The sequence below is a fragment of the Scophthalmus maximus genome, chromosome 12 (genome assembly GCF_022379125.1).
Source record: "Scophthalmus maximus strain ysfricsl-2021 chromosome 12, ASM2237912v1, whole genome shotgun sequence".
Classification (NCBI taxonomy): Eukaryota; Metazoa; Chordata; class Actinopteri; order Pleuronectiformes; family Scophthalmidae; genus Scophthalmus; species Scophthalmus maximus.
In genome coordinates this window covers 5750626-5777429 of record NC_061526.1, presented here as the reverse complement: position 1 = coordinate 5777429, position 26804 = coordinate 5750626, and the positions used below count along the sequence as shown (strand labels likewise).

General features: G+C 45.8%; 2 protein-coding genes across 3 annotated transcripts in view; one reads left to right on the top strand and one right to left on the bottom strand.

Moving 5' to 3' along the window:
* rbpjb (recombination signal binding protein for immunoglobulin kappa J region b) overlaps nt 1–18548 on the top strand; it is a 43002-nt gene extending 24454 nt beyond the window's left edge. For both annotated transcript variants that reach the window (XM_035618537.2, XM_035618528.2), the window contains exons 3-11: nt 6709–6804; nt 9492–9657; nt 10146–10320; nt 11267–11404; nt 11535–11647; nt 11737–11877; nt 12268–12423; nt 12525–12628; nt 13592–18548. In XM_035618537.2, the coding sequence (XP_035474430.1) occupies nt 6716–6804; nt 9492–9657; nt 10146–10320; nt 11267–11404; nt 11535–11647; nt 11737–11877; nt 12268–12423; nt 12525–12628; nt 13592–13916 (1407 nt within the window). In that variant the 5' untranslated portion in view covers nt 6709–6715 and the 3' untranslated portion in view covers nt 13917–18548. The remainder of the gene's footprint in view (nt 1–6708; nt 6805–9491; nt 9658–10145; nt 10321–11266; nt 11405–11534; nt 11648–11736; nt 11878–12267; nt 12424–12524; nt 12629–13591) is intronic.
* On the bottom strand, nt 17316–26463 carry cckar (cholecystokinin A receptor). Its single transcript, XM_035618550.2, has 5 exons — nt 25992–26463; nt 25146–25397; nt 22419–22680; nt 22114–22241; nt 17316–21586 (listed from the first exon to the last, which is right to left on the bottom strand). Exons 1-5 carry the CDS (start codon nt 26116–26118, stop codon nt 20991–20993), a joined length of 1365 nt encoding a protein of 454 aa, XP_035474443.1. The 5' UTR covers nt 26119–26463; the 3' UTR covers nt 17316–20990.
* Between the last annotated feature and the right edge of the window lie 341 nt (nt 26464–26804).

Below are 26804 nucleotides of genomic sequence, written 5' to 3'. Positions count from 1 at the left end.
CACAGTGGCAGTTTGAGTAGATCCAGTACAAAGAATTATCTCCCGTTTGCTTAATATATATATAAAAAATGGCAATTATTCCTTAGATGTCCTTATCAAACCCTGTAATAGAATTAGAAAAAGGAAATATAGATGCACCTCTTTTCTGCAATGTTTATTCTGTAAAATACAAGTTTTCATTTTCGATGCGTAGCCGCAAACATAAACTGTCAACGTTTCGCCATTGTGGTCGTCTCGCTTGCGCAATTGGCTACACTGCCCCCCGGTGGTGTCTGGTTGTACTGCTCCGTTTGGTCCTATCGTAGCTAAGCTTTCAGTAGTCGTGTACAAACACAGGCGACATGAAGGCAGAAGTGCGGACAGGAGGCTCCGTCCGACTGCGTATACGTATCTAACCAGAACATAAACAGGCCTTTACTCTGCCACTGGGCCGCTGCTCTCTGTTGGGCCCTGCCACGTTACATCATATCTGTCTGGCTGTTGTTTGTTTATTAGTTAGATCTCTGTAGTTTTTCACTACAAAAACCCGCTCCGAGACTTGATTTAATATGTTTGTGTCAAAATAAACCCCACGTCTCGCAGTCGTTTGTAGAGAAACAAGCCGAAAAGGCAATAATTCACCCTTTTTTTTCTTCGAGGACTCGCAGTCTAAACATGCACTGTGTATGCACTGGGTATGCACTGCGCTGTGCTGCGTGTTGCACTTAGCGTAGCTTGGATTAGCGGCACTGCAAGTTTTTGATTTATTCTGCCCGTTTTATGTTGGTTCCAAGTCATTTGCAGCAACATTGGGGTGAATAGAGAATGTTGATGGATGCTGTGGCTTGCTTCTGGAGATGTGTGTGTGTGTGTGTGTGTGTGTGTGTGTGTGTTGTGGGGTAAATGGGTGCATGTGTATGCACTTGTTTGCTTGTTGGTGTTTGTTACTGGCAGCGGGCTGTGTGCGTGTGTGCGCATGTGCTCGATTTTTTGCCCGTGTCACTCAACAGAGAAAATGAGCGGTTGCATACTTTCTGGAATAACCACGAGTGGTTTCCGAAAAAAAAAGGGGCCCCATCGTCTTTTGATGTGTCCCCCCTCGTCATTCATGTGATGCCAGTCCGCCGGCAGCTTGCAGCGGGCCCCTTCGTTTGTCTGATGGTTTTCGATGGCCAGAAATATGACGGACAAAACAAAACAGTCTTTACCCAGGAGCCGAAGAAAGGCCCAACTCCCTCACTGTGTGCGTGCGTGCGTGTGTGTTTATATACCATTGTGTTTTGTCTGTATATGTCTCAAAACCATTTGTCCCCCCCTTCCTGGTTTTTGCTGTCAGGCAGCAGCCCAGACGGCTAAAATAATGCACCGTCCTGCAGGGGCTTTGTAGGGCAGCTAAAGCTCCGGGTCCTGCAGGGCCACCCTGTCAGGAAGGCTACTCGACTGGAAATACAATACACGACGACACGCGTGCGAGCGCACACAGACGTGCACTCACACACACATCTCCGTTTCAGACAGATACACAAACTGACACAACACACACAAGCGTACAGGCTGGATAAGCTGCCTCCTCCTCTGTGAGGGGGAGCCGCCCCTTCAAGGGCTTATTCTCCCAAACAGCGGAGGAACGGGCCAGATCTGCAGAATCACATGGAAACGCTCAAAAAGGAACAGTTTATTTATTTATTAATTTCTTTGTCAAAAATTCCTAAATTTGTACTGAGATAAACCCCAGTGACAATGGGTGTGGCCCAGGTTATTCTTTGCTCTGAAATTGCACGCTTGCAATTAAACGTCTTTATTTATAAGTAGAACATTACATCAGAAAATCTGCTATTCGGTTTTTGCTCTAATAAAAACATTTGTCCCCCCTCTATTGGCTTTTTGTTGCTGTAGGCTATTAGACAACCCACACTTTAGCCACTGTGACAGAATGTACCATCTTTTTTTCGATATTAGAGCTGAGATCTAGTCGTCAACGTTGCCGCTGCGAGATCCTGTCGTTTTCAGCAAACTGTGTGTGCGTACTTTTTTCAAAAGGCTCACAAGGGACTTCTGGAGGTCAGACGTCAGATGTGGGAACACGCACTCGTCTGTTGGTCACTCCGCAAATTAGGAGAGACTACTTTTTATTTCTGAAGGGGGGCTGAGCAGCACTGAAGTGGCTGATTGTGAATGAGTTAACCCAGAACCCAGGCCCCCCGACACAACGGAAGTGTGTAATCTACCTTTTGTGATGCACACGGGCGCACACTAATTGCCGTCTGATCATCTTAATTGAGCTATTTCAACCGCACACGTGTGTTAGTATGCCTCGCCACTGTGTGTGTGTGTGTGTGTGTGTGTGTGTGTGTGTGTGTGTGTGTGTGTGTGTGTGTGTGTGTGTGTGTGTGTGTGTGTGTGTGTGTGTGTGTGTGTGTGTGTGTGTGTGTGTGTGTGTGTGTGTGCAGAGGGGGTCCTGTGGGGGTCCCACTCTGCTGTAGACGCCGTGGCAGATGTACAGGACAGATGCCTGTCTGCTCTGCTGCATCTGTAGCCGGGCTTAACCCAGCCCCTCCTCACACACACACACACACACACACACTCGACCCCTGTAGTGCCTGCTGTTGAATACGTCTCTCTTTGTAAATCTGTCTGGCACATTTTTTCTTCTCACTTCTCGAGCATTTCCTTTTTTTCTTCTTTTGTTATGTTTATGTCTCGCTCTTGCTCTCTTCCCCTCCTCGGTCCACATCTCCGCCGTTCGTCCCTGCTTCTTCTTCTTTTTCACTCGCTTGTGCTCATTAGCAAAATTTGCTCTGACAAATTAATAACCTGCCCCTGAGATGAAATTCTCATATTGCCAGATTCTTGTCTGACACTTTGTCTTTGTGGTTGTATTTGCTGCTTTTGCTGATTCAGTTCCTCTCCTCTTTTATTACCTGGATGTTGCATGTAAAGTCTGAATATGTGTGTGGTTCACTGTTACAGGCAGTCAAACATCTACATCGAAAATCTGCTTGGATTGCAGTGGCTGCTAACCGCTATATTTGTTTGTTTGTTTGTTTTGCTCTGATGCAGCTTTTTATATATATATATATAGTGTGTGTGTGTGTGTGTGAGAAATGGCCCATCACCCTCACTTCCTGTTACTGATGAAACTAGATGAAAATGAGGTGTTGATTTTCCACCTTGTACTATTTAGTCTCCCTCTAACACACATATATATATATATATTTTTTTTTTTTTAATTCATCCTGTCCCTTTATGTTTTATGTTATATGAAGGTATATATATAGTTTATATACACATGCTTAAACACGTCTGAAGTTATGTCAGCTTGTGTGTCTGCACGAACAGGAAGTTGAGCTGTGCACTGGTCACTGTCTCTCTCTCACTTCTCCTTCCCGTCTTCAGTTTTCAGGAAGAGACTTTATGTCTGTGCGTTTGAGTGTGTGCGTGTGCGTTTCAGTGTTGTAGGAGATGAGTGATTAGTCAGACGTCCCTGTTTACCCTTCAGTGTCACTGATCCCGTCTTTTATCGAGACCTCATGGTGTCATTGCCATTAAGTCCTGTTTAGGTCATTGATTTTCCACCTTTCGAATGTGCTTGACTTTGCCCTGATTTCCCTCCATCTTCATAGACCTGATAAAAAAAAAACCTCAGTCGACTTCTTGTTTTTTTTTTTCTTTCACCCTGAGTAAACTTCTCATTCCCAAGATGCCTTGTTTTTTATGGATGCAGATGGATTTTTAGATGTTTCGTGCATCACTTTATACACAGTTGCACCAAATCCAGCTTGACATGTTTCGTGTTTTTTTGCCAACCTTGGGTTCCCCACTAGAATTTAATATGAAGTCGTGTGGGTTTGAACAATGCCTGGCTCCGCAACAGAACAACAACAGAAAAATTTAAAGATGGACCCACCACTGGGTTTATGTGATTCATTCGATCACGATCATGATTATTGACACATGTGGGCCCGTCGTGGTTATCGATTCAGAGGATATTTTAGGGAACTATGAAGCGGATATTAATGCAGAGGACAATACATAAAAATGCAACGGTGTGTTTTGTCACAATTCTGTCTTGACCAGGGGATGTGTGGGTCTCTCCCCACATATGGCCACAAGGGATTGGGTTTCGCCAAGCGCCGAAAAAGCAGAAAGACCACAAGCTGAAGCTGTCGCACGAACCCTCCCCAACACCAGAGAGAGATGCTGGTGTCATGAAGTAGCTGTTTTATGTGGCAACGTATTCCAGCATCTTGACATGGATGTAAAAAGACATTGATAACAAAGCCAGAGGCAGATTCAGCTTTTTTTTCAGGGGCTGTGGGGGGATTCATTAAATCCTCATAACTAGGAATCGGCAGCAGTTTTGGAAACATTTATTATAATTTTTTTGCATCTACACAATAAATAAATCAAGGGGGCTACTACAAAGTTTTCCTCTGAAAAAGTGGCTTAAGAGCATTTATCTATATTCAAAATAATTTTTTTAAATATTTAAAAAATCATTGCTGCACACACATCATGTGTTAACTTGCTGCAGTGGAATCCAGTTAGTCAAAGAGATTCCTCAATCTCATGATTGACTAGCCTGATGCCAGGATTATCTCTTGTTATTTTAAGGCATATAATACAAGATTATGACTTAATGGGATCTGTGAAATCAGCTGGAAGAAAACTCTGAGCTTGTGTTGTTGTTAGTCTGGACGGGCAAAAAATGGAGACGTGTGCAAACGATGACGCGGTCTGTCATCCACATTCACTTCCTGATTGGTCCTGATCAATTATGACTCAACAACACTTTGATGTGTCTCGTTTTTAGTATTTTCTGTAACCAAGTAACCAACTTGAGAGTAGACAATCTGCTTCCTGTTTACAGCTGCACGCACATGCTCAGTGTACGTGAATGGTCACGCGAGGTGTGGTAGTATTGAGTATTAATACTGATACAGAGCTAATACGTTCATCTGTGCGCAGATCATTTTTGTTTTAACACACTGTTTTAAAAAGAAAACTGATTCGTATGGATGTAGACTAAAGAAGCGTATGCTATCTCCAGGCTGACTGTTGGTTGTCATATCTCCGTATTATTATCGAAATAGTTTTTGTGAATTATTCCTGTGTTGATATGAATACACTGACTAGAGTCCTGAATAAGAAAGCGTGTGTTCTTTATCAGTGACGTCAGCCTTCCCATGAGACCGGCAGGTCACAGTCGTCGGAGGAGGAGGCGGCCGGTGACATGTGCCCCGCGGGCGTCACATCAGCACATTCGGACCGTGTGTTCTCCTCGCGATTAATCAGAGCGATGAAGTCTCCTAGTGTGTGACAGTCCAGTCGTGAGTGTATCGTTCGCCCCAAACCCCCCAGAGGAAGGTTATGTCACTCAATGTGAACCGAGGACTAATAATGAAGTTACTTCATCCAGTCTGAAATGTTTTAATCAACCCGCTGCTCTCTTCTGGCTGAAGTCGTGTGCACCTTTTTTTTTCTTCTTTCCCTGGGTTGATATAATTTTCTCCATGTGCTGGCGAGGTCGGTGTCAGTTTTCCTCGGATCTGTTAAATGGCCTCAAATGTTTGGAGTCCTGGGATCGTCCCGGCTCCATCACGCTCCGTAACAGCTGCCGGCTGCTCGGTCGATTCAGAAGATGAACGAACGGCCAACGGAGCTTCATTCAGTGTCGCTGTGAGACTCAAATATTCAGAGAAATAATGGTCCCATCCAGCCTTCTTCCTCCACTGTAACCCCCCCCCCCCCCCCCCTCCACACACACACACACACACACTGCGAGGGGGCCCCTTACTTCTCATAACAAAAGGCCCTGTCCGACCCGAGCGTGCGGCCCAGGATTGCGTGGCAAAGCTGTGTGTGTCTGAGTGGGAAGCCCTCGCGTGTCAGGTGTCGCTGACATCTGTGCGTGCGTGTGTGTGCGCAGACTCGGCCAAGAGTGTGTCATTGTCCATGATGCGTCTCAATTATGCATCCAAGCCTGATCTTTGACACAACCCCCCCCTCCCCTCCTCACCCATTATTAAAATACTGTCTGTCTTGTATGTGTGTGTGATTGTGGTGGTGGTGGTGGTGGTTGGTTGTTTTTTTGTTTTGGAGAGATGACAGAAGTAATCGGAGCTCGGACGTTGCAACATTTTGACACACGATGAGGAATCTTTTCTGGTGAACTCAGAACCGTTGTTTTTGTTTTTTCAGCCCTGGTGTTTTCTTTTTCCCTCTGCCCCCCCCCCCCACTCCTCTTCACCTCCCTCCCTCCCCCAATCCCCTCTCTCATTCTTCGCCTTTCCCTCTGTCCCTTCTTCTCTTCTCCCCTTCTACGCTTCCTTTCTCTTGCTCCTCACTGTCCCCCTGAGCCAGTCAATAACAGTTCAACCCCCCCCTCCCGTCCACACACACACACACACACACACACACACACACACACACACACCTCACATGGACCCAGCTGGGGGAGAACATACCTTTTTTGACTCGAAGGCTCTGAAGCTTTGCAGAGGTCATCGCAACCAAGTGAATCGAATGTGCATGTGTGTTTTTAAAATGTTTTCTCACTCCATACTTCACACTTTTTTTGTTCCGTTGACACTAAAGTCCGACCCCAGAGGTTTCAACACCCCCCCCCCCCGCCCACAATGTCACCGCACCTCATCTGCCAGATCACAAAATGACCTGTCAATGAACTTTTTTCTTTCTTTCTTTCTTATTCCCCTCCTCATCTTGCAGAGAAGCGATGAGGAACTACCTGAAGGAGCGAGGCGACCAAACCGTCATGATCCTGCACGCAAAGGTCGCACAGAAATCTTACGGCAACGAGAAAAGGTGAGTTGAATAGAAAATAGCGGCTTCTTCCTCAGACTTTGATCATCACCAGAGGTTCATAGATGGAAAATGATCTCTACATCTGATCTCTTTGGACCTCTCTCCGATCTCAGATTAAGTCTTGAAGGTTAGGAACAGTTTATAATTTTTGGGGAATTATGCATTTTTGCTTTCTCGCTAAGAATTGGACAACAAGAGCGATACCACTCTCATTTCTACAAGGTAAAAATAAGAATGAAGCACTGCAGCTGGTAAGCTTCATAATCCAACACATTGTATCTCATTTGTTTGATTTGCACAACGTGTAAAAAACACAACAAGTCGTGTTTTTTTCTCACGGCTTGTTACGTGCCCCAACTTTTTCTTGGCAGGGAGCGGGCTGGAGTGGCTTCCACCTGGTCTCCGGTCTTAATGCTAAAGCTAAACTGAGCAGGGACTGGCTGTGTGGCCTTGTGTTGACACTAGCGGGTGTGTGATGTGTGTACTACTGTGTGTGTGTGTGTGTGTGTGTGTGTGTGTGTGTGTGTGTGTCTGTGTGTGTGTGTGTGTGTGTGTGTGTGTGTCTGTGTCTGTGTTTGTTTTGTGCAGTTCTGTCACTGTGAGTAATGGATTGACTGAGCCCCTTCAAACTACTGCACACAAGAGTTTAAGCTTCAAGCTAACTCAGCAACCTGTCATACGGACAAAATAAGTATTCACGACACGGATATGATATTACTGATGATCTCATCAAACTCCGAAAAAGGTTGTACCATTCCTTCATGTGATGTTATTAATATCCCACACACACACCTACAGTTGTATACTCTTGAACAGCGTTGCCCTGGAGTGTTATTAGCACAACCTCAAAACAAACCACTTGGCCTTGTCTTCTAATCCTTGAGTTCATCCTTGAGAAGTGGACTCCTTCATCGCGAGGATTTACGGCCGGGTTACTCCGGGGGTGTGTGTGTGTGGGGGGGGGGTGTCAGGCAACAACACATATTCCAGTGTGTGTATCTTGACCCCTCTGACCTCCCATATCAACAGAGGTCAGAAGAGGAAATGAGCGGCAACCCCATGTATGAGGTCACGTTCAGGTGAAGGCCGCAGAGAGACGGAAGGAAACCGGGAATAGGAGCGATGGGAATGAGGGAGCAAGGGGGGCAACGTCCTGGTTGAAAACCTGGAGAATGTAGGTGTCAAGGGCGAGAACGAGCAGGTCTCTGAGGGTCAGAGGGCAACGGCACTTACGTCCGTCTTCCTTTGTTGTAACAGATTCCGCAGTTCAAAGACGAGCACAGGGTGATCACGCTGTCGCAAAACACTTCTCCCCCCCCCCCCTTTTAACTCATGAACTCTTGTCACTCGTCGTCTTTTCTTCCGATAACTCTGCTCTAACCTTTCCTCCTCTCGCTCTCAGACCTTTTTATAGCTTCACCACCACTTACCCGGCAGCGCATGCTCATTTTGCAACTCTCTTCCATCTCTCCGTCCTCCCGCCTGCTTTTCTCGGCGGAGCTGCAGCTCTCGCCGTCGCTCGCCGCTCTCGTCTTGGTACAATCAGCTGTTGGCGAGCCGACCCGGACACCTCGGGAGAGGAAGATGGAGGGAAGAGAGCGATGAATATTCCCCCCCGATAATCCTCTTTTAGCTGTCTTGTCCGGTCTGAGTGACGACGGCGAGAGGAGCTTGTTCAAACAGTAAAAAAAGGATCAGCAGTAAATTTAAGGTGCTCAGTTCAAAACCTGAAGGGAATCCTGCTCCGTCACACTGACAATAACCACGTTCACATACGCAGACAGGTTCCTACCACTGTATACATATTAATGTTTCCGCCTCCCTTGGCCTGTCTCGCACCTCTGATTGCCCTCTGTCTGTGTTTTATAACAAGGGAGCCCGAGAAAGTGGGCGCACGGAGAATGCAAATGTGCCGCCACCCCCCCACATCTTTTTTTCTTCTCCTTCCCCTAGCTCCCTTGTTCTCTCTGTGCTGTTAATAGGAGGTGAAAGCAGACAAACACCCACAGAGACAGACACTGGTGTTGCGAAATAGGTCGCTTTCCAGTTTCGCACTGACGCACATGGATTTATTTATTCTTCTTTTTTTTGTGTGTGAAGCGTGCCGGTTCACTGATGACTCGATTTGAACATTTAATGAGACTTTAGTTGTCATTCGTGGCTTTCAAGGGAGAAGAGATTCTAATTCTTGAATGACCTTTTGTCCTTTTCATCTGAAATCCCCAGTTCGTATTTCACAACATATCCTTTCCATGCTGCAATGATCATGCTAACATCTGCTCAATTAGGTTTGACAGCTTCAACAAAAAGAGGGTCTAGTTGAATTGTACATAGCAGTGTGTTGACAAAAGTTTCTGTCTCCCGCTTTTTGAAGATTGGTGCAGGTCTGCCCTCTTCTGGTGTGAATCATGAGATGCATATTTGTTCATGTTGCTCCATTTTTATAAAGCAAAACTATCTAAGCACGTTTACCAGCCATGCAGATGTTAATCTTTTTCTTTTCCAACCAGGCAACTCAATTAAAAGTTGTCACATGTAGGATAATAGCTGAAATATTATCTGCAGGAACAAACTCGGCAACAAACACCTGAATACTTCTACTTAAAACTGCTCATTACTGAAGGGAAAGAGTTTTTCTTTTAAGGGATTTGAACCCCTGTCTTTAATATGTGTCCCTTGTTTTGCAGGTTCTTTTGCCCTCCCCCCTGTGTCTACCTGATGGGCAGCGGCTGGAAGAAAAAGAAGGAGCAGATGGAGCGAGACGGCTGCTCGGAGCAGGAGTCGCAGCCCTGCGCCTTCATCGGCATCGGCAACAGCGACCAGGAAATGCAACAGCTAAACTTAGAGGGAAAGGTGCTATAGCCACATACACACACACAACACACACATTTGCAGATGCTCTCTCACACACACGGCCTCCACAGACACACAAATAATTTTGCAACACTATCAGCCCCATAGTTATTTACCGTCACACGGTCACATTCTACACACCTTTTTCCTTCAGGCACTTTTCACTAATAAGACCAGGAAGTCTCTCAGATGCCTGCAGCCTAGTTTGGTGTGTGTGTGTGTGTGTGTGTGTGTGTGTGTGTGTGTGTGTGTGTGTGTGTGTGTGTGTGTGTGTGTGTGTGTGTGTGTGTGTGTGTGTGTGTGTGTGTGTGTGTGTGTGTGTGTGTGTGTGTGTGTGTGTGTGTGTGTGTGTTTATTTACTTATTATTCCTTACTTTTAATCACGTTGTTTCACACACTCAGGAAAAAATTTGCCAAGAATCGTAAATAGAATAAAAATTCTAATCAGATATTTTTTTTTGCTCTCATCTTTCCACTTGACTCCCCAGAATTATTGCACAGCGAAAACCTTGTACATATCCGACTCCGACAAGAGAAAGCACTTCATGTTGTCTGTAAAGATGTTCTACGGAAACAGCGCAGACATCGGCGTCTTCCTCAGCAAGAGGATCAAAGTCATCTCCAAGCCCTCCAAAAAGAAGCAGTCCCTCAAAAACGCTGACTGTAAGTTTTTTCTTTTTTCTTTTTTTTCGTGCACACATTTTTAATCAAACGGCTTCTGCATGTTTTGCTGGTCTGAAGGGATTTTGGCTCTAAACTCTTTGAGGGCAGTTTGTGTAACGATCAACGATCCTGTGAAACCAAAGCCAGAAATATTTGATTCCACATATTTACCTGCGTCGTGTTCAAATATAAAGCTAGGGAGGTGATTTCTAGACTCTCCAGCTCTAATAGCTGTAGAACCAATGTAAAAATCAATGTACAGGAGGTGTTACGCAAGATAATATGTCAATAATGGAAGCCTTATATTTGCAGATTTAACCATAATTTTCTGATTAGTGAGCTGCATCAGTGTGGCCACTAGAGCTATGAGTTGAAAGTGTTTTTATTGACTCTTGTTCATGTCTGTAAATACATGGTTATGTTTTATTTTACAAGTATGAATCGAATCTCTTTTTTTCAGAAAGCCCTGGCTAAAACGACAACACAATTTTTATATACAGATTATTGATCATAAAGGAAAAAAAGGATCAATGTAAAAGGTCCGAAAGTCAAATCATGTCGATCTTAATGTTAATCAAAAAATTGAGTCAAAACATTTTTGATATTGCTGACTTATTTAGCTAAGAAACACTCTTTTGAAAATGTTGTATTCAATTGTTAGGTTTTTTTTAATATACTTGATTTTATTCAATTTTAGTCATAAAAAATGTAATCCCTAATCCCCCTATTCAAATTTCTCACTTTTTAAAATGTATAAATGTAAATAAATATATGTATGTATATATGTAAATAATAAATAAATGTACAAATAAGTTATAATTATTTTCAGTACTAATTATTTCTAAACACTAGAGGGCAGTGTTGGTCAATGTGAACGTCTCCTCCTCTTGCTCAGACCTGTTTCATTCTCACCCCCGCCCTCTTTCTCGCTCATGTCTGTCCACAGTGTGCATCGCGTCGGGGACCAAGGTGGCGCTGTTCAATCGGCTGCGGTCCCAAACGGTCAGCACGCGCTACCTACACGTGGAGGGCGGCAACTTCCACGCCAGCTCCCAGCAGTGGGGGGCCTTCTACATCCACCTGTGTACGTTCTGACAGTTTTATGCTTCGTAACACTTGTTATTGTCGCTGTTGATTTAGAAAAAAGCACAAATCATACATGAGCAAAGTGAGGAACATGTCTGAATGTATGGACTCCGTCTCGCTGATTTCAGTGGACGACGAGGAGTCAGAAGGAGAAGAGTTCACTGTGAGAGACGGTTACATCCACTACGGCCAGACGGTCAAGCTGGTCTGCTCCGTCACCGGCATGGCCCTGCCCAGACTGGTAAAAAAACAAAAAAGCACAGCATCTTTACATGATCCCAGTGAATAAGAAACATTTAAAGGAAACTTTATCACACCTCTCCCCTTCAGATCATCCGTAAGGTGGACAAGCAGACGGCGCTGCTGGACGCGGATGACCCCGTCTCCCAGCTCCACAAGTGCGCCTTCTACCTGAAGGACACCGAGCGCATGTACCTGTGCCTTTCCCAAGAAAGGATCATCCAGTTTCAAGTCAGTGTCTGAAAAAAACCAAAAAACATCAAAGTTGAATCTCACTCTCTCCACACGCGATTGAAGATGATTGCCTCAGCGGTGATCTCTGCACCTTCGATTGGACGAAAGTGAAAGGGAATTTGAGCTCAATCCTTCATATTTTTCTTTTTTTTGTACAGTAATGTGGGTGCTTTAGAACAAATTGCCCTTGTACTTTGAAGAACCGTGTGCGTCGCACTCACCGCCGGCCTTTTGACTATATTATTTTTTTTTAGATGATTGCAGAGTCAGTGAGCAACATCTGATTGCAGCTCTGAGGAGAGTAGTCTCGATTGTGTGTAATTGTCTGCTGTTATCTCTGCCATATCTAACCACCCCCCCCCCCCCCCCCCCCCCCCCCCCCGCTAGGCCACTCCATGCCCAAAAGAACCAAACAAGGAGATGATCAACGATGGCGCCTCCTGGACAATCATCAGCACAGACAAGGCCGAGTACACTTTCTACGAGGGCATGGGCCCCGTCCACTCGCCTGTCACCCCCGTGCCTGTGGTCGAGAGCTTACAGGTGCACACGAGAGACCAAAAATGAAATAAATTCAATAAAAAGATTTCAGCTTTGTTGTTCTCGTCGGTGAGTTTGAAAACATTATCGTCCTTGTTCCGCAGCTAAACGGCGGCGGGGACGTCGCCATGTTGGAACTGACGGGACAGAACTTCACTCCAAATCTCCGAGTCTGGTTCGGCGACGTCGAGGCCGAGACCATGTACAGGTGTGCCTTCGCTCTGGTTTACTTTTTTATTTTTTATTTTTTATTTTTTTAAATCTAGAGGGTATTTAAAGCTTGGGGCTAAATAAATCCTCCCCCCGCTCTCTCCTGGTTCAGGTGAACATTGTAATTTACCAGGCTACTTCTTTTCCATTTCTTGCACTAAATGAGATCCATTGTTAGTTGTTTTTTTGTCCCATTAGCTTTCAAAACCTCAAATACAACTAATTTGAGGATTTATTAGATCGTACAGGCTAAAACAATTATGCACTTTAAGTTTAAAGAATTTAATTAAAATGGAAATGAGTGATTCATATTCAAATCCACATTGATAAAAGCTTTCAGCATGCTTCTCAGTCAGACTTACTGCAGCAGACGCTGTGAATCTCGTCTCCCAATGCATGAAGTCAATTCTGATGCCTGTAAACTTTATGGTCGGCACCACAGACAAACTGCTTCTCTTGAGTCGCTGTTTTTATACTTTTCAGTTTATCGTGTATTTTCCAGATAATTTATCATATGCATTGAAATTGTAATAGAATTACTCACTAGGGAATTTTTTAACCATGTTGTATTTGAGTGCATTCACATATAATTTTTTTTAATAGTTTTTTTCAGACAGGAACTTAAGAAAACTTCTGGAAAATTGCGCCCTGACATTTCTCCAGTTTTGGGGTTCTGTAGTCTGACCTTCCTGGAATAAATATCCAGAGGCAGTAAAAAAGGTTTCAGTGACAGAGTGGAACATTTAGCAGCTACAGAACAGAGTGAATACTAAACTTACATTCATCAGCCCCCCAAAAAATATTATATTTATCAGCGTTCACAGCTCGTTTCCCTCGCCCCCCAGGTAAAAAAACCAAAAATCATTTATCAAGTTGAAAACCGCAGGAGGAAAGTTTCTCTAGTCTTGTGAAAAGCCTGAGTGTATCTCCCGTGTCTCCCTCCACCCGAACCCCTCTGAAGGTGTGCGGAGAGCATGCTGTGCGTGGTGCCCGACATCTCCGCCTTCCGCGAGGGCTGGCGCTGGGTGCGGCAGCCCGTCCAGGTGCCCGTCACGCTGGTGCGGAACGACGGCATCATCTACTCCACCACACTGACCTTCACCTACACGCCGGAGCCCGGGCCGCGGCCGCACTGCAGCGCCGCCGGCGCCATCCTGCGGGTGGGGAACTCCAGCCTGCTGAGCGGCGGCCAGGACACCGGCCCCGGCAGCGTCTACGGCCCCAACAGCACCTCCAACGCCGGCGTCACGTCGTCATCCTCCGCCGCCGCGGCGGTGGTCTCCTAACGCACACAGGGGGCCTGCCGAATACAGTATGCCTTGAGAGGAAATATACTCCGCGGGTATATAAAGACTATGGGAAATAATAAACAAAAAAAAACTGACTCACTCTTAAGCGCTGCGTATTAATTTTTGGATACAAAGAAGCTGAAATGGAAAGAACAAAAAAAAATCGGTGGGACAAAGGAGCAAAACGCAAGGGGGGGCGGGGAAATCGGAAGAAGGAGCGACATCACAAACGTTGACCGCCAACGGGAATAAGCGAACGCGCTCCTTGGCACGCCCCCCTCGCCCCTTCTCCTGTGGTTACTTTAGGGACCTGCCCATCCACTTCTGGTGTTTTCTGGAGTGAAGTTCCTGCAGGCTCAGAAGCACCAGCACCTTTCTACGGCTGCGAGAACGGAAACCACAACAACAATACATCCACACACACACACACACGAAAAAAAAATGTCTCGAAAGGAAAGTATATTTTTTTGCGCTGCCTTGCTCCTCCTCCTCCTCCCATCAGTTCCTCCCACCACTTGTTTTATAACTATTCCCTTGTTCTTTTCTTTTTGCATTAATTTGTGGATTCCTAACGGGGCGCTGGATGTATTGTTGTTGGCGGGAGCGGCGCGAGGATGCAGAGGGGACACACCGAAAAAGTCGTGGCGATAACATAGTTTTTATGGACCAAGGATCTTGTATAAGCTTTAGTAAAGGTACATTTTTCTCCATACCTTTTTTTGCATTAAAACATATAGTACACTTTTGTTACCAAATAGTTTCTATTCTTCCTCTGAGCTCGGGCTTTTTGTTGGTTTTTTTCACCCTTTTTCTTTCGAGGTCCAAAATCCCAAAACCTTGTATGTTAGCGCGACCTTTACTACGAACTGCCTGCTTTGTCGTCCGGCCTTCGGGTTGAACTCTTTCTTTTCGATATTCTCACGTCTTCTGTTGGTGCGGGAGAAAAAGGAATAAGAAAATCTGAAGTCTTGGTTGTTAGTTTTTGGTTTTGTTTGTTTTGTTTTGTTTTTTTAAAGTGGGGAATAACCTCAGAGGGCCTATTTTTTATCATTGGTTTTTATGAAGTCTTTAAAAAGAAAAGCTTTAAGCAACGCCTCTGCCTTGCCTGCAATACTCTTACGTGCGCTATGTCTCCTTTTCGTTTCGGGGGAAATCTACACATCAGTACATCTCACATGGAGCAACGTTTGCAGAAAAAAAACAAAAAGAGAAAGAAAGAAACTGGATGTCCATGGTTTACGAAAAAACCAAGACGTTTTTTGTCATTTCCAAACTAATGTAATAAGCGTCGTCTTTGACTTGCAAAGGATAGCCTTAGTACTGTATATTCTTACCAGTCACATATCTGATATCCTGTACCCGTCGCTCTTATCAGTCACTGTATCAGACAACGTGGTGAAACTTGTTTTTCCTCCTCAGAGCTGCGGTCCGGTGTGTCGCCGTAGTTTCTGGTGGCATTTAAACTCCAGCGTTGGGGTTGTTTTTATTTTCAAAAAAAAAAAAAAAAAAGACAAAAAAAGAGACACTTTTCAATTTGATGTGGCCTTACTGATAACTCCAGTTACAAAGAAGAAGAAAAAAATACTTCACCTGTTTTCTTATCTGCTGTTTACTCACCTTGGGGAAGAACCTGTGCATTTTTAGAACAAAATAACGAGCGTACGCCTCGTGTCTTATCACCGTTGTTGTGGTTCTTTCCGAGCGGCTCCAGAAACCACCTTTGTCGTGCAAAGCAAAGCAAAGCCGCCTTCTGAAGGATTCTCTCTGCCTTCTTCTTTTCTTCTTCTTCCTCTGTGGTGTACAAGTACAATAACCCCCGTTTTTTATTCTCCTGCTGCGGCACCTTCTCACTTTTGGTACAATGTCTCACGAGCGCTTGTTAAAGCTCCTTCCAGCCTTCCTCTTCTTTTCTTTCTTTTTTCTTTTTCAAAGAAACCTCCTGTGGTTTTATTCTCTCGTCGCAGAAAAAACGAGCGCATGTACATTAGAGACTCACTGTCCGAGTAGTTGCACTCATCCGTGTTGTTGACGGCGACCGCGTAAAGGCCTTCTAAATGTGTGTGATTTGAAGATGTGCATTTTCCAAACATAACAGCAATATTGTACAGGTCATTTCATCGTTTTTGTCCGCCTGAGCACTACTTCACCAGCCAGCAAATGTATCTCTGTGTGTGTGTGTGTGTGTGTGTGTGTGTGTGTGTGTGTGTGTGTGTGTGTGTGTGTGTGTGTGTGTGTGTGTGTGTGTGTGTGTGTGTGTGTGTGTGTGTGTGTGTGTGTGTGTGTGTGTGTGTGTGTGTGTGTGTGTGTGTGTGTGTGTGTCGTTTGTAGTCGCTGTAATGGATATATTGAGTCAGACTCGATCCATTTCAAAACTGCTCTCCAAAAAAGAAAAGCGAACTTGGATTTTTCTCGTCTTCCGCCTGAATCCAAAAAATGTCTGGCGATTGTGGATTTGAACGTTCAAAGGCAATACTTGATCTTGGTCTTTTTAGTTTTACAGTACAACTGTACACTTCCGGGGAAAAAATGACAAACAAACAAAAAGAACAACAACAACGATACTGTAACTTGAATGTCTGCTTAATGAAGTATTTCAGAATTTTATTCTTACAAAACAAAACCTTGAAATAGGAACAAAAAAGGATTCTCTTGCACCCCCCCCCCCCCCTTCAATGTAAAAAATAAAAATAAATTTTAAGTTATGCCCCAAATTTCGCCACCCATTGTCCCACCTGTCCGTCGTTAATGTAAAATGTTTTATATTGTAATATTGATATTTTTTAAATTATTGGTACAAAGTCTCCCTTTGTCTTATGTCAAAAGAAAAGAAAAGAAAAAAAAAAAAGATGAAAAGTGCATTATTAGCCTGTGCTGCCTAGGTTGGCCTGGGAGTGAGTTTAGTATTTTCTCTGACTTTTAAAATAAGGAGGCCACTTCCTGTTCGGTCCGGCAATCGACAAAGGGGCCGGTGCTGCAGTGGAAGTGTAGCATCGGGGGGGGGGGGTTTCTTGCGCTTCTCCTTTGCCAAACTCTCGTGACGAGCTGCAGGTCCGCCCCCTCCCCCCCGAGCCCTTTACTCTGCTGGATCACGACAACTTAACTGTAGATTCTTTTTAAAACTCGGGTGTTTTTTCTAATGTCTACTAGCTCCTGAGTTTTTAAACATGGCCTCTGCATTAGCATCACCCCCCCTGCCCCGTGCCCCCTCCTGCCCCACAAGCTTGGATATTTTTGGGCTTTTGTTTACATGCTGAGTGGCCTCCTTCAGGCGAACCGAACCCCCCCGGCCCCCTCCTCATCTCCTCACCTCTCCCCATCTCCTCACGCGAAATCTGAGCAGAGCGGCTTTGTCACATTAACTCAAGCTAATAAAAAGGGGGTGATGCATTGCTTCTTTCTCTCTCTCTTTTTTTTTTTTTTTAGATGTTCAAAATGTGTCGCCTTGACAATCCGAGCTGTTTTTTTTAACACAGTTTAAATTTTTCTTTCTCTTGAAACATCCGGAGTTTAACGAGACTTCGGGAGGATGCGGAATAACTTGATGACGAACTGTCAAAAAGGGGTCAATGAAAAAAAAATAGAAAAAAGTGACACGCCTTCTTCAAACACACGCTGTATTAACCCGGCGACAAAAGCTTTCAGAGGGGGGGGGGGGGGGGGGGTGTAGAATAATTGCTGTCTCATGAAGCATTTTCTTTTTTACAAAAATATCTTAACCGGTGTCTTTCTCTCTGTGTGTGCGTGCGTGCGTGTGTCTGGTCATAATTGTTTTACTCTTCCAAAAGCAGCTGTTCTTGTTTTCTTTTTTTATAATGAGCTCTGAACAATGTGTATGTACCCTCTAATATGCCAAATGTCTTTTTTATAATGTAGTTTTCATGCACTGCTAAACGGAACAGGGCAGAGTGAGAGGCAGCTTTAAAAAAAAAAACGAACTTCTTTCGACGAAAAACAAACAACGGGAAAAAAAAGATTCTGTGGAGTGTGGAGCCCGACCTCTGTCGCACTCAGCCTTACTTCTCCTTCAGACTCCTTTGGCTGTTTGCACTGCAGAGCGCGGACCTTTCTTTCCCTTCCTCACGCACATTTTCATCCTCACGTTCGTGCACGTGCCCCCACCCTTTCCCTTTTCCCTCCGTTTCATCACGCGGCCCGTCACGCTTAGCTTTCGCTGCAGTCGGATCACTCTTTTCGTTTTCATCTCCCCCCCTCTCCTCCCCCTCTTCTCTTCCTTCCCCGCCACGTCCGTTCACTATCTTTCACTCACTGTATCTGTGTATTATTCTAGTAAGTGGTAAGCCGAGGTGTCATTGTGGTAGTATACTCAGTGCTCAAAGGGTTGCTGATTGGTAGAAAAAACCTGTGCCGTTTGTAACATTTTAGCAATAACGTCAAAACAGGGGGACGGTCTTTTTTTTGTTGTTGTTGTTGTTTTCTTTTTTGTTGTTGTTTTTTTTTTAAATAACATACGTTAGTTTGTTTTTGTACATATTGCAGCGCCAGATCATGCTCCAAAAAATCTGTATGTCATTAAAAGAAGTAAAAATTTCAAAAAACGTGGAGAAAAAAATAAACTTGCAATATTGGCATAAAAATGAGAAATAAAAAAAAAAAGTGATATAAAATCAGGCTTTGTGTATGTTTTTTTAATTGTCAACAGAAGCTTTTAAGCAAGGTACGTTTTTTTTTGGGGGGGGGGGTTACACTTAAACTCCCAAATAACGAAGCAGAAAAGATCACAAATGAATAACCCAGGTCTCCTCCTCTTGTGTAACGCAGAAACATTTTGTCCTCCCAGTGACAGGTAAACATTTCCCAGTGGCCGCGGGGGCTTGGGGCCTCCACCGAGCCCAAATGGAGCTCTTATCCCTGGGAAGAAGTCCCGGCAGATTCACCCCCCCCCTTTTCGTTGCCGCCACTTGTCTGGGCCCTAATGCCCTCTGTCCTTTCAGATCCACTTTTATTAAAGCCGTTAAAAGCTCCGAGTCGCTCTGCCCCCGAGTCCGTGGCAGACGCAGTCGCACACTGGGCATTCGAGCTCTTTATATGGTCAACCGCACGTTGCTCATTCAAAGGTTTTCCTTGCGTGCGAACACAATCCCATCCCCAGAACTGCTTTCAGACGCACAACCACTTAAAACAAAAAAAAGAAATCAATGGGGTTATGTTTTTTTTTGTTTTTTTACATTCATCTATAGACCCACAGGTTTAACAGGACCGCAGTTTAAAATAGGCACATTATCATGCAGTGAAACATAACACTTGGAATTCCTGCGTTTTTTTTCCCATCGACGCATCAAACCGTAAAGTATACATTTACCTAACAATAATTGTTATGATATATCGATGCAAATAAACAAAAACGGTCGCCAGTTGCTACATTTACGCTGCTCTATATTTGACATTATGACTCATCGGGTGGGTGAACGTGGGCAGTTGTTGTTGTCGTTGAGGAAAACTTGGGGGGCCGAGGGAGGGCGGGAGGGAGGGAGGGGGTGCAGGTGTTTAAGGTCCCACAAAAACGATAAGGCCGCTCCAGTTCCCATAGCACACAAACAAACAAGCCGGGGGGTCAAGGATGAGGCGGTGGAACAGTTTGTGCGCTCGGGGGGGGGTTATGAATTACATGGCGGCGTGACAGGCAGCTGCCGCCGCCGCAAATGACTCAATGAAAGCCTGTTTAGTTTTGATGATTATATTTTTGTTCACATCTTTTCTTTTTTTTTATGTATACAGACAGTCAAATATTTGTGATCCATGAGTGCAAAAGGAATTGGTTCTCTTGGGAATTTGGGGTCATTGGCTTAGCCCACCATAGTGCACAAACGGAATCAAATATATATATATTTTTTCAATTGCTGTCGGCTCCATTAGCGCCTCGTGTCAAACGCATCACGACATGGTCCCGGCATCAGTTTTCTCAGATGATGAACATTTCCCTACTGCATCAAGCCCTGTTCCTTTCAGAGGTTCACTCAGTGTCGACCCTGTCTTTGACCTTGGGAGCACTTTGGAGCCACGGGTTACGGTAAGTGTGGTGCTAGGTCCCGTACAACATGACGTGAATAATGCCGCCCTCGAAAATACTGGCTTTGTTTTGATGAGAGCGGAAAGTACATTCGACAGATTCTGTCATGTAGGTTTGGAGGGGAACGCTACGTGTAAACATAACTTTTCTTTTGTCTTTTTTTCACAGGAAACTACAGAGGGCTCCGTTAAGGCTGCATCTTGACCTTGGAAACGGCACAAGAGTAAGTAGTGAGAGTAAGAAGCGTTTGTTTTTGGGGGGGGTGGGGGCCTTTTGATCATGTCACATGATCTTCATCAGTAGCTGGAGTTTGCACAGTTCAAAGTTGAGTGTTACAGAAGTTCATCCTCGCCATCCTTGGAGGATATACCTGTGTCCATATCGGCTTTTTTGTGTCTTACCGGAAACAACGTCCCGAGTTACAAAACCTTTGTTTCAAAAATGTTTTTCGTTTTCATTTTTCTTTTTCTTTTTCTTTATGGGCACAGGGTTTGTGGGTCAAAGACAATTTCAACGCAACGATATGGAAAGAGTAGAGAGGCTGTTTGATCGCTGTACGGTTACAGGAGGCCGAGGCAGAGCTACAGCTACAGCGTGTTCAAAGAGAGTGTGTCAACTACGTCAATTGCTCTTCTGCCTCATCACTCCCTCTCTACATCAGGCCAGGGGCCGCTAGGGGCCTTTTGGAGGTATCAGGCATCACTTGGCGAACCCCGGACACTGGACGTACTGTGCGCCGCCCTATTGCTCCGCGGGCTTGAACTATTGTTCCCCGCGTGTCATGTTATAGCTGAAGCGACATGGCTGCTCATGCACTAGTCCTACAAGCACTTTGAGGGCAAACGTTCAAAGCAACACACCACAGATTTCCTACAAGTGTTTGAACTCGGGCCGGTCCTCTCACACACACACACACACACACACACACACACACACACACACACACACACACACACACACACACACACACACACACACACACACACACACACACACACACACACACACACACACACACACACACACACACACACCAGTCCAGTTTAGGTCAGCTCGCTCCAGGCTGCCGCGCGGATGCCGGTGTAGGTGAAGCGCGTGTTGGCTCCGCTCGGCGGGGTGTGACCATTCTGCTCGGGGGACGCGGGCGCCGCCCTCGCTCTGCCCGCGTCCGCCGGGGCGCTGCCGGCCGACCCCCCCGGGCCGCTCTTGCGGAAGCAGACGCAGCAGCTGAAGGTGGCCAGCATGCCCTGGCGGAAGCGCCTGTTCATGAAACAGTAGATGATGGGGTTGACGCAGGCCGAGGTGTAGGACAGCAGGTGGATGAAGGAGATGGGCGCGCCGGTCAGGCGGTAGGCCGAGCGCCGGTCGAAGGCCTGCCACGCGTTCACCACGAACACGGGGGTCCAGCACAGGAAGAAGAGGAAGACGATGACCAGCAGCATGCGGATCACGCGCTTCTTGGCCATCAGGTTGGCGGTGGAGCTGCTGCCGCACACGCGGCCCAACGCCACGGGCTTGCTGCCGGCGCCGGCGGCGTTGCCCGCGCCCAGCGTGACGCTCTTCCTCTTCGACGGCAGCATGTAACAGCCGTCGCTGTCGCCGGGCTTGATGCTGCCGCTGCTGGTGCTGCATTGCCTGTCTGTCGCGGTGCACAGAGTGAAGAGGAAAGAGTGAAGATGTTGGCCGTGCCATTTGATCGGCGGCGTAATAAATGCGGGGAGCAAAGCCCCCTTTTGCTATAAAGGTTGGGGGCTCGTCACTCAAGATCGAGGGAGGGGGGACATCCAAAAGCCAGGGATGTTTTATGTAAGAAAAAAAAAAGATAATCTCATGAATACCATAGGTCAAACTCTAAGAATATAACCTGGTGATGTTTTGTATTTGTTTCATCGTCAAAAATCTAAGAACTTTATTGCGAGTCTATCTCTAAAACAAATTGTTTTTTGTTTAAGATTTACATCTGCGTGAGGAATGAATGGGCTCCGGGGGCCGAGAGTCACAGACATGGTGGAGAGGTCGGTGAGTACTGAGGGTACTTGGTTTACCGTGTCCGGTATTTTTTTTTTGGTGTGGAATATGTCGACATTAAGAAAAAAATACAGAGTGATTCATTTAAAAGGGAACAATTTTTGGCGTGGGATCATTTGCTGTGCCTCACTTCCTCACCTCTGCTGGATTTCCGGCTGGACAGCTCGAACCTGATGCCCCTGTAGAGCTCCATGGAGATGAGTCCGTAGGCCGTCATCATGACGATCCCGGGAATCAGGAAGAGCAGCAGCAACAGCGACACGTACCTGCGACGAGGGGGAGGCAAACCGACATTCATTTTGAATCAACACAGGCAAAAAAATGCTTGACTTTTATCAGAGGAGATGAAAAAATCGGTGGGCTTGTCTCTCCCCGGCAGCACCAGGGCCAAACAAATCAATGGCGGGACCGTCGGAGACCACCGGTGCGCCTGTTCTCCTCACCAGGACTGCTGGATGATGTCGTTGGGCCACACCAGGCGGCACATGTGCCCCGTGCTGTTGTTGAGCCGGGTGAAGGGCTTGAGGGCGCTGGAGATGGGGTAGGGCAGCATCAGGATGAAGGAGGCCACCCACGTGGCAGTGATGACCTTGGCGGCGTGGGACTTGGTCTGCCACGCACGGGACGTCAGCGGGTTGCAGATGGCGCTGTAGCGCTCCAGGGAGATGGCCACCAGGTTGAAGGTGGAAATGCTCACCGAGACGCCTGCACATAACGAGTCGTGGGGGGGGGGGGGGGGGGAAGAAAAATGGATTCGCTGTCAATCAAACAAAACGTATGACATGTCGAGTATTGAGCTTCAGGTGCCGCTTTGGACAGTTTCCACTTTTTTCAATGCTGAGCTAAACTGACTTGCATCCCGCCGCCTTCTTCTCAGATTAAACAAAAAAGAGCTGAGAGTGGAGTTAGCACCAAGACTATATTCGCATTAATCAGGTATCATAATATATATATTACTATCATCACGCCCTGCAAATGAGCCCGAGCGGTCAGCGTCCTCACAAAGTGTCAGCGTGTCCCCTGTTGGCCCCCTTGCGATGCCGCGGCCCCGTTGCTGTTTGGTCACCTCAGATTGTGACCGCAGTGAGCGTTGACACCGAGCGCATCCTGCACCGTCCGTTACCACGACATCATTAGCACACGGCGTGACAACAGCAAGACCGGCCATAAATACATTTATTGTTACCGCTGTGTAGAGCAGCGACGCAGACACAGATGGACACATGGACAGACGAGGTGATAACCCTGGGGGGCGGCGAGCGCCCTGATGCCATCGAACGGCTGAAAGGAGCGACGGGAAGTGAGGGAGGAAAAAAAGAGAAAATCAAATCACCCAGCGGAGTTGTAATTGAATGAAGGTGAAATATAAGCAAAAGGTGCGTGCGTCCGTAAGGACTGCACTTTATTTAGAAAATCTGGGAGCGAGAGGAAGAGACCTGGGGAGAATAAAGCCAGGGGCCTTGATCCGATTGAATCATCTCCTCCGAAGCCTAATACAAACAAATGAAACAAAGAAACTAAGTGGAACACAATAATCATATGACGACCGAAAGATGATCATTTATTCCTTCCATAAGTGGACGGATTGTTTTTCTGTTTCATTGTGGCATTCATTTTTCACATCCAACATGATTTCGCTGTTTGTTTTGTTTTAGTCTGTCGCCCCAGATATTGAATGTTCAAAGGATTCATTTGAAAATGATTTAAAAAGAAATTGGTGCGGTAGTTTAGCTTTGCTGGTGAAAAAAGAAAAGAAAAGGTCCACTGCCACTAACACATAACTCTCCTGCAATGTATTTGATTTAAAGGCTCAATATCACAAATCACATGGTTTGCCTCTGGCGGCTTTGCGGTCTATGGAGCAGATTATCCTCTCACCTTTGACCTTTGACCTTTCAAACAAACCCAAGGATAGGATTTTTTTTTTTTTTTTTTTAAATCAGCTTCTGTGGGGCACGAAGCTGCCTCTTGTTAAGAGCCCGGTTTACTTCAGACTTGGCTAAAACGTCAAACTGTGCTGAAACCGTGTTTCAGAAATCTGATTTCTGCTACGCAGCTAAATATTGTCTACAATAAGTCTGCAGCCTATTTTTTTAAAGGAAGGAAAGCGCTTCGGAGGAGCAGGTCAGACTGTGCCGAGCACTTGTATATTCAGGTGCGGCATTTTAAAAAGATCCCCTGGAGTTTGCCTCTGGGTTGTTTTTTTTTTAAACAGTTGAATGACGACGTTAACAAGAGCACTCCGAGAGCGCAGAGAGCCCAATGTCTGATGAATATTTTCATGCAAATTCCTCCATAACCTTTTGAGTTATCCTGCAAACAAATTGAGGTCAAATTGTTAAAATTGCATCTCTTCCATACCCACTGAAATAGCCAGACTCTTTTGCTATCCAAAGATTACATTATTCCACATCTCACACTTGTCGCTACATGCCACGAAGACCTATTTGTACATACAATTCTTAAAATGAGATAATTCAGAGAATTTCCTTCTGCACAGTGAAGCTTAAAGATGCAATTTCAAGAAAAACCATTGACGTGATTGATCCCAAATCAGATTTAAGGTGCCTTCAGTCTGCATTAATATCCAGGTGTTGTTTTCCTAACCGTGGCATTCACACCTGTGGCATTTGGGTTGTGGCTGGATGTTTTTTCCGCACCATCCATCATTTTGCCCGGGACTTAAAAAATGTCGCTGTGATTCTTTGACAACCCCGAGGAGTCTTCAGCCTCGGTTGCACACGGGGGAAAAAGAAAATCCTAAATGTTGCAGCAGGGAAAAGAGAACGGCGGCTTCTGCAAAAATATGGCCTCAGCACTTTCCTGTCAACATGTTTTAGCTCATTTGGCAGCTCATCGCATTAGAGCAACAGGAAACCGTAGACATCCAGGGAAATGAACCTAGTGCCATCACACTATAACCCATAGAGGTTATGATAAGAATTCAGCACGGGTCATAGAGAGATGAAGCATTTTGCAGAGGGGAAAGATAGAGGGATTAGGAGGTGGGAATGGGTTTGAAATGAAGACCAACCAGGGGAAAGAGTGGGAGACGTTTAACTCGAGCAAATTGGGCAAAAGTTATCGGACCTGAATAGAAAGGACTGCAGATTTCCAAACTTTCCTCAAACTGTCTTGAGTGCACTGCAACACCCTAAATCCCCTCTCACCCATGAAGTACATGACCAGCTTGCACATGCCGGTGCCAAAGACGAAGTCCCTCATGAGGTTGGGGATGAGGGTGAAGGGCACGCACACCAGGGACACCATCAGGTCGCTGACGGCCAGCGACAGCAGGAAGAGGTTGGTGACGGTGCGCATGCGCCGGTTCCGCACCAGCACGGCGATGATGAGGCTGTTGCCCAGCACGCTGAGGAGGAAGATGAGGCTGTAGAGGACGATCCGCACTGTCTGGTTGATGTCTGGGAGGAGGAGGAGGAGGCAAGAGCACACGGACACACTCACATAAACTCTGTGTCATTCTCAAAACGTGACCTGAATATTCCCTCTGACTCATCCGTTCCCCTCGCGCTTTCTGGCACGCAGCCTCCACATTCACGCACATCTCCCATGAGCCAGCTGAAGTTGCAGATGCTTAAGGGAGTGTGCAGACTCTTAATGTCACTACAGTAAGAATGGGTGGGATTTCGTCGACTGTTGTATCCTTCTCTTTGGTTCTAAAGAGCTGTACAAAACTCGTGATATCCTCTATTTTGTGGCCATGTGTGACGGCAGCTCTGTGCGCTTGACACTGGCACAACTGTAGTGTGCAGTGACAACATGGCACACGACAGAAGTAGAATTAACTTCACGGAGGAGCTGAGCCATATGCGTAATGCGCACTGGGTCAAAAAAAAAACAAACCACATTACTCACTCTCTTTGCAAAAAATGCTGGAATTTTAGTACCAAACCCCCCCCCCACTAAATATCTGGTCACAATTTGGACAGGACGCTTTATAGCAGTGTGACACACTTCTACTACTACTCCTACTAATAATAATGAATCCACTGTACCTTTGTGTTCGGGCGAGGGCTCCAGTTCGACCTCGCACTCCGAAATGTTCTTGATCCCGAAATTGCACAGGATCTTGTTGAGGTCCGTGGAGTTCATGAGCATGTCGTGTATCGTGAACGTCTCCATCTCTCTCTCTCTCTCTCTCTCTCTCTCTCTCTCTCTCTCTCTCTCTCTCTCCTGTCGCCTTAAGTCATACGCGCCGCATCTGTCCGGCTCTTGCCAGCCAACGAAAATGCCCCCAAAGGACAGAGCATGTCAAAACTGTAAATTGAGTCGATTAGGAGAAGAAGAAGAAAAAACAATTGGGAAGGAAGAAATGATTAGAACATGGGGCTAAAGAGATTAGTATTTCAGCTGCAGCCTATTCGTCTCCAAGTTCCCGTGCGCTCTCGGTCCGGTGCGCTGCGCTGCGCTGCGCTGCGCTCCAGTGTTCAGTGCTCAGCGTCTGCAGCCACTGGCAACATGTGGACGGGTCACAGTCTTCTGTGCTCCACCCCCCACTTGTCTGCACCTCACTTTTATTCGTTCTTTTTTTCAATTTAAATAAACCAATGCGCTAATGGAGATGTGGGCGTTAGGCGGCCAATTTTTGGGGTTATTCTTATGATTATGGGCTATTCCTATAAGAGGCTTCTTCTCCAGTCCTTACAAAACTAACTCTGTTCAGCCCAAAAGTATTTTTTTCTGGTATTGAAGTAAAAAAACCTGAAAACAGACACACCTCGTGTGACATTAAATATATAGCTCCCATGAGCCTTTTGAGCGCGTGTGACCTTGAAGGAAATGTTTAAGTTATTTGTTTTGTTTCCAGT

What these genes read in the sequence shown, in the direction of transcription:
- cckar (XM_035618550.2), bottom strand. Translation starts at nt 26,118, where the DNA reads ATGGAGACGTTCACGATACACGACATGCTCATGAACTCCACGGACCTC. An exon ending in GCCCTCGCCCGAACACAAAG is followed by an intron (nt 25,398 to 25,991) that starts GTACAGTGGATT and finishes TCCTCCTCCCAG; the next exon opens with ACATCAACCAGACAGTGCGG. An exon ending in GCTGGTCATGTACTTCATGG is followed by an intron (nt 22,681 to 25,145) that starts GTGAGAGGGGAT and finishes CGTTATGTGCAG; the next exon opens with GCGTCTCGGTGAGCATTTCC.